The sequence below is a fragment of the Perognathus longimembris genome, chromosome 7 (genome assembly GCF_023159225.1).
Source record: "Perognathus longimembris pacificus isolate PPM17 chromosome 7, ASM2315922v1, whole genome shotgun sequence".
Taxonomy (NCBI): Eukaryota; Metazoa; Chordata; class Mammalia; order Rodentia; family Heteromyidae; genus Perognathus; species Perognathus longimembris.
The window spans coordinates 20,071,470-20,078,334 of record NC_063167.1 but is presented as its reverse complement, the minus strand read 5'-3'; the positions used below and the strand labels follow the sequence as shown (position 1 = coordinate 20,078,334).

The window sequence follows — 6,865 nt, the reverse complement described above, 5'->3', positions numbered from 1 at the left end:
TTAGAAGCAGGTTTTTAGGTTTGCTTTCTCCCCCTACTTTATTGGGGAGGACTTGCCATTGCTTTTATCAATTGCTTGCTAGCCATGGGTGCCAACCAACTTCTTCAATTGAAGGCCGGAGGAGCATGTCTGGTTCCAGGAGCCGCTTGAGCAGGTCCTGGCATTCGGTGGAGATTCCCAGGTGAGTGGGGAAGGACACTCCCTTCTGCTGCTGCCACAGCATCCTGGGGATGTCTGTGTCGTCAAAAGGTAGGCTGGCGCAGAGCATGACATACAGGACCACGCCCATGCTCCACACGTCACCCTTCTTGCTGTCGTGGGGAATACCCTGCAGCACCTCAGGGGCGGCATAGGCTGTGCTGCCACAGAAGGTTTGACTCAGCTCCCGGCGTGACTTGGGCACCACCTTGGCAAAGCCAAAGTCAGTCAACTTCAGGTTGAAGCCCTGCAACAAGGCGTTCTCACATTTGAGGTCCCGGTGGGCCACGCCACAGCCATGGCAGTAGCGGATGGCCTCGACCATCTGGCGGAAGAGGGCCTTGGCCCGGCTCTCAGGCAGTGGCCCCCCATTCAGCACACAGTCAAAGACATCCCCGCCCTCAGCCAGCTCCATCACCAGGTAGATCTTCCCATCGGCAGACTCCAGCATCTCATACACCCGGATGATGTTCTTGTGGTCCAGGGTACGGACGATCTGGAGCTCCCGGGGCAGGAATCTCTGGATAAACTCTGAGGAAACAGGAGGAGAGAGTCAGTCCTGACTTTGCCTCCAGCCTTTGGTTTACCACCCACCATGGCTGGTGGTTCCTTTACCTCCTTAGTAGTCTCAAAAGTGCCTAACAGCCTGAACATTGCAAAGAATATTCACATTTATTTGGGTAGTTAATACATTGTCATAGGAACTGCTTCCTGCCAGCTTATGAGATTAATTAGCAGGAGCAGTCCTTGAGACTTCAGATATCAAATTGTTGGGGTGGGAGGATGGAATCTCAGGAGGCCCAATTGCCAGAGTAGAGAGCCAGCTCCTCCCACCAGCCTATTGACTAGTTCTTTCCTGAAGCCCCAGCTCCTCCTTTCCCGTCTCCACCTGTCTTAGCACTGGGTCCTGCCCTCCTCTAGCCCTAGCTGTGGCCTCTGCCAGTCTTGCCCCTCCTGGAATAGAAGTCCCAGTATTCTTCACCATGAATCTTTTTTTTTTTTGGCCAGTCCTGGGCCTTGGACTCAGGGCCTGAGCACTGTCCCTGGCTTCTTCCCGCTCAAGGCTAGCACTCTGCCACTTGAGCCACAGCACCACTTCTGGCCATTTTTTGTATATGTGGTGCTGGGGAATCGAACCTAGGGCCTCGTGTATCCGAGGCAGGCACTTTTGCCACTAGGCTATATCCCCAGCCCCCACCATGAATCTTAATCTTTGGTGCTGTTGGACTCCCACATGCCTCTATTTCTCACCCCCAGACCATAGCCTGGCTTCCTTTCCGGGACTCCCAACTAAAGGAGATGGAATGTTTCTAGCACCCACCTTTCTTCCCTTCCCCCGCCCCCCTCAAAGGAGATCCCAGCTCACCTTCTGGCCCTCCCATCTTGTCTATAATTTTAATTGCCACTTTTCTTTGGTGTTTCTTGGAAAATGCCTCTTTGACTTTTGAGTAGGTCCCTTCCCCAATGGTCTTGCCCAGCTGGTACCCATTGGAGAGCAGAAATTCCTCCATGCTGTCTAGCGCCTTCCTATCACCCTCTCAGCTCATGCTGCCTCCGCGAGGCAGCACTACTCCACCATCGCCCTCGGCCTGCGCCTTTTCCTCCCACGGACTTCATCCACAGCCGCCTCCAGCGCTAGAACATTCTCCGTCCGGACACAGCCACGGGTGGTGGGGAGGAGAGGGTCAGACATTTTAAAACTCCAGCCCAATTGTGATGTAAATGCTGTGTGACCCTTGGCTGAAATGGGCAGTCGCCCTGCCTTCCCTCCGCACATGGCACACTGGCATAGCAGCCCTGGCCGGGCCCAGTCCCCGCCGCTCCGGGCCGGTGGGCCCGGCCCTGCCTGGGAGAGCGCTGGGACTGTGTGCTGGGGTTCAGGGTAGACAGGCTCCCTCGTGTGGAGGCCGCGCCTCGGCGGCCCGGCCTCCCCTCCGGCCTCCCCCGCGGGCCGGGACGTCCAGACGCCATGGCCGAGTCCTGTGGCCCCGCTCAGGTCCGCCCCAACTGCCGGGATGGCCCCGGGTTCCCCGGCCGAGGAACGGGCTCTGTGAGGTCACAATGCCGCCCTTCCACTCGAGGCCTCGGCCCCGCAGCTCCGCAGACACCTGCCCGGCTCCGCACGGACCGGAGCGTTCTCCCGCGGCCTGGGCTCGGGCAGCTGCTTCCAGCCTGGGACGGGCCTCGGCCTCGGCCTCCGGCAGGTGAACCACCGCCCAGGGGGCGCCCGGCGGCCCGCACAGCGCGCCCCGGGCCTGGACATGAGTGCCCAGGAGCCCCCGCAGGGTCGACGATTCCCCATTGAGGCCGGAGACTCCCCTGGCCTTGCCGCCGCCCCCGAGGCCCAGGACAGCCCGGAGCCGGTCACTACTGAGCACAACCCCGTCAGGTGAGGGCCGCACCCCGCCCACGCCCCCGCCCGCCCCGCCCCCGCCCCCCGGCCGGCCCCGGCCTCAGCGGCCCTGTCCGCGCGCTCTCCCCAGGCCGCTGCGTCGCTGCCCCGGCTGCCACTGCCTGACGCTGCTGCACGTGCCCATCGACGTCTACCTGGCCATGGGCGGGAGCCCGCGGGCCCGCGCCACCTGAGCGGGAGCCGGGCGGAACGAGGCCCGCCGCGGCCCTCCGCGGCCCGCCACGCCGAGGTCGCACGCGCCGAGCACGAGACAATGATGCACATTTTAAAATAAAAGAATGATGCACATTTTAATAAAGCACAGCATAAACTGTTCTTTCCACTCCGGGCTGGCCGTGTGTGTCTGTCCGTCGCTCCAATGCCTCCTGCCCTCGAGACCCGGTCCTTCCGCGCCCCCAACCGCTTGCTGGGCATGACTCCCCCTCGAGGTCGTCCACCCCCTTTATCCCGCTCTTTAGTTCACCAGGGAAATTCACCTTTACGAAGCCGGACACTGGCAACCACGGGAGCCTGGGACCTGAACAAGGGCAAGAAGACAGGCAAGATGTCAGCGTAGGAGAAAAATGGGACTGACCACTCCACACCCGTGTCATTCTCCCCGATGGAATTCGTGTTTTTTGTTTTTTGTTTGCCAGTCCTGGGCCTTGGACTCAGGGCCTGAGCACTGTCCCTGGCTTCTTTGTGCTCAAGGCTAGCACTCTGCCACTTGAGCCACACCGCCACTTCTGGCCGTTTTCTATATATGTGGTGCTGGGGAATCGAACCCAGGGCTTCATGTATATGGAATTCGTTTTTGCATTTTGTCTGGTTTTGTTTTTGGCCCTCCAGCTTGCCAGACCAATGCTCTACCACTTGAACTACACCCCCAGCCTTCTGGAATTAAGGGTTGGCTACCTCCTGTTTTGCAGTACTTGGAGGGGTGGGTAGGTGTGCCTGAACTCAGGACCTGGGTGCTCAAGGCTAGTGTTCTGCCACTTGAATCACATATCCTTTTCTGGCTTTTTGGTGGTTAATTGGAGATAAGTCTCACTAACTTTTCTTGCCCAGACTGGCTTTGATTAGCAATCCTCAGATCTCAGCCTCCTGAGTAGCTAGGATTACAGGTGTGAGCCACCAGTGCCTGCCAGCACCTGTAACTTTGGTGATGAGGTTCAGGATTGCACAGGTGCATTTTGGGAAAACCTTAGCTTCACTTCCTGTTTTTCTGGTGAAGGACTTGCTCTGAAGGTCCCCTACATGAGCAGTGGTGGTACCCTTCTCACACTGCCAGAAGTGGTACTGTTTAAGCTGAGCAGTTTTCAATTTTGCTACCAAGGGCCTGTATTTTTTTTTTTTTTTTTGCCAGTAGTGGGCCTTGGACTCAGGGCCTGAGCACTGTCCCTGGCTTCTTCCCGCTCAAGGCTAGCACTCTGCCACTTGAGCCACAGCGGCACTTCTGGCCGTTTTCTGTATATGTGGTGCTGGGGAATCGAACCTAGGGCCTCGTGTATCCGAGGCAGGCACTCTTGCCGCTAGGCTATATCCCCAGCCCCTGTATTTTTTTTTTTTTGTATTGGAAAAAAAGAATGGACCCAAAGATCAAGTACAGTCACTTGCCCCCTGAGATCCAAGTGCAGTTGACTCAGTATCCCTTCCCTAACCCACACGGTAGAAATCCAAGCTCTCCATTAGTGCACTTCAGATCCTGTGGTCACTAGACACTCGCCTCTCCTTTTTTTTCCCCCTTGGTCATGAGGCTTGAACTCAGGGCCTGGGTGCTGTCTTTGAGCTGTTTTGCTCAAGGTTAGCACTGTGCCACTTTGAGCTGCAGCACCCCACTGGAGTCACAGCACCACTTCCGGCTTTTTCTGTGTATTTGGTACTGAGGAATCGAACCCAACCCAGGGCTTCATGCATGCTAGGCAAGCACTCTACCACTAAGCCACATTCCCAATCACTTTCTCCTTTTAGATGGAGTCCTACTATATACCTCAGGCTATCCTTTAACTTGCAGTCTTCTTGCATCTGCCTCTCCAGTGCTGGGATTATAGATATGCTGCGCCACCAGGTCTTTATGAGCCTGGGTGCCATCCCAGGCTTTATTCCCCCATGGCTAGTGCTCTACTCCTTGAGCCACAGCTCCACTGCCAGCCTTTTATAGTTAATTGGAGATAAGTCTCACTAACTTTTCTCACCCAGACTGGCTTTGATTAGCAATCCTCAGATCTCAGCTTCCTGAGTAGCGAGGATTACAGGGGTGAGCCACTGGAGTCTGGCGGTCCTTAGTTTTTGTTTGTTTTAAAGAAGACTGATCTTGCCAGTGGGGGGCAGACCCTGGGGTTAGTCAACTTTGCAGAATTCATGGGAGAGGTAGAGGGAACATTGTAGCTACAGGTCCAGAAGCAGAGGGACAATTTAATGCAGAGGATCAGGAATGACTTAAGCCAGGGACAGTGCTCAGGCCCTGAGTCCAAGGCCCAGGACTGGCCAAAAAAAAAAAAGTTAGACTAGGAACACTTAAAGTAAGAGGCTGAGAAATTCGAATGTTGTAGATGACAATATCAGGCTCCAATCTGTCACTTCATTCTCCTATTTCTCTTCTGTTTCTTTGTCCTATTTCCTTCTGGAAAAGCCTAAAGTCTACTCAAGTGCAAGTCCTGCCTCTCCCATTTTCTAACTGTACAACACCGGACTGACTTTTTTTTTTTTTTTGGCCAGTCCTGGGCTTTGGACTCAGGGCCTGAGCACTGTCCCTGGCTTGTTTTTGCTCAAGGCTAGCACTCTGCCACTTGAGCCACAGCGCCACTTCTGGCCATTTTCTGTATATGTGGTGCTGGGGAATTGAACCTAGGACCTCCTGTATACAAGGCAAGCACTCTTGCCACTAGGCCATATCCCCAGCCCACCAGACTGACTTTCTAAGTCTCTCTAAGCCTCCATTTTTAAATCTGGGAAATGGGACTAAAGTTACCTACTGTAAGGTTTTCAGAAGGCCACCCCAGTGACAGCCCCTTGAAGCAAAAGGCAGAGACTGCTGCTATGCCAGTCTGTGGCTACAGGGGGCGGTAAAGAGCCAGCCAGCCAAGGACCCTGTCCCCAGGGGCTGGGTGAAGGCTAGCTCTGCCAGAGATGGGAAATCCTCTTGCTTTGCTCTGTCAACTAACTTCTCAGCAGTTCTGCTCAGAAGCCTAAAGACATTTCTAGAAGGAGGGGCATTTTGAGAAGAAGGCAGATCTACCTGTCTCGTTCTGAAGGGTAAAGCCTTCCCCCGACTGGTGTAGGACCTCCAGGCCTCAGCCTTCCTTTCTGGGTCTGTGCAGTGAGGCGAGACCCAGCAACAGGGGATTTTCGAATCACTGCCTTCCCTGACTTCTCTCTCAGACATTTCATTAGGTGGCCCCTCCCTAAGAGACCCCCTTTTAGAAGAAGGGGGCGAAGTACAGATGGACCCCCCACGTTTCCATGGAGACGGCAGGGAAAGGGTTGCTGGATCACCATGGCAACAATTGACGTCAGCACTACCCTTTCCCATTGCTTGATATGAGAGGGGGGCAGCCACCCTAACCATCAGCAAATCCCCCACAAAGCCGCCTCCCCTTGCTGAGCCAATCAGCCAAGGGGTGGACAAGCTTAATATAGCACAAGAGGTAAAAGCATAGACTCTGATGTCAGTCAAACCTTGGTTCAAATCTTCACTCTGCCTCATCCGAGCTGTGTGAATTTCAGCAAGTTCCTTAACCCTTTGGTTCCTGGGTAGGATGGAGATGAATGGGCTTCTGAGGGCTGGGGTGAGAACTGTTTGAGCTCTCCTCACAGGACACCCACATTGACATTAGACGGCCATCTTTTTTACCTGTTGAGGGGTTGTGGCCCTTCAGGTAGAGACAGGCCCCATAGAGGACCCCAGGTTTTCCAAGGACTGGGCCTCGAGGTTTGCACATTTCAGAATTGGGATCTTCACTAGAGCCACAGACGGTGGGAGTTCAAGGCTGAAGTCACCCCACCATATTGGGGGCTCTAACCTGACTTTCTGTCTCTTCTCCCTGCTGCCTACTACAGGCCTTCTTATCAGCCTCCGACTTCTTGTGCACAGAAAGAAGGCTGGATGAGGAAAACGGGGAACATTAGCCCCCATACCAGGCAGAGCAAGAGCTGAGCATCACAGGGAAATGGTGACCCAGCCCCCCACCACCCTTGAAGTATGAGGACAGAGTCTCTCTCATTCCCTCCCTCTTCCCCAACCCCCAGTCCAGGCAACCACAATCATTCTGCCTC

General features: G+C 55.1%; 2 protein-coding genes across 2 annotated transcripts; one reads left to right on the top strand and one right to left on the bottom strand.

The window, feature by feature from the left end:
* Positions 1-17: 17 nt before the first annotated feature.
* Tssk3 (testis specific serine kinase 3) lies at positions 18-2,039 on the bottom strand. The gene is made up of 2 exons (XM_048350774.1): positions 1,565-2,039; positions 18-729 (listed from the first exon to the last, which is right to left on the bottom strand). Exons 1-2 carry the CDS (start codon positions 1,707-1,709, stop codon positions 68-70), a joined length of 807 nt encoding a protein of 268 aa, XP_048206731.1. The 5' UTR covers positions 1,710-2,039; the 3' UTR covers positions 18-67.
* On the top strand, positions 1,921-2,904 carry Fam229a (family with sequence similarity 229 member A). The gene is made up of 3 exons (XM_048350775.1): positions 1,921-2,391; positions 2,442-2,587; positions 2,682-2,904. Exons 1-3 carry the CDS (start codon positions 1,921-1,923, stop codon positions 2,782-2,784), a joined length of 720 nt encoding a protein of 239 aa, XP_048206732.1. The 3' UTR covers positions 2,785-2,904.
* The last annotated feature ends 3,961 nt before the right edge of the window (positions 2,905-6,865 follow it).

Bases quoted from the DNA above. Each gene is read 5' to 3' on its own strand.
- Tssk3 (XM_048350774.1), bottom strand. From the start codon at position 1,709: ATGGAGGAATTTCTGCTCTCCAATGGGTACCAGCTGGGCAAGACCATT. The intron at 730-1,564 runs GTGAGCTGGGAT...CTGTTTCCTCAG, and splicing joins CAAGATGGGAGGGCCAGAAG to AGTTTATCCAGAGATTCCTG.
- Fam229a (XM_048350775.1), top strand. From the start codon at position 1,921: ATGCTGTGTGACCCTTGGCTGAAATGGGCAGTCGCCCTGCCTTCCCTC. The intron at 2,392-2,441 runs GCCTCCGGCAGG...CGGCCCGCACAG, and splicing joins TGGGACGGGCCTCGGCCTCG to CGCGCCCCGGGCCTGGACAT. The intron at 2,588-2,681 runs GTGAGGGCCGCA...CGCTCTCCCCAG, and splicing joins ACTGAGCACAACCCCGTCAG to GCCGCTGCGTCGCTGCCCCG.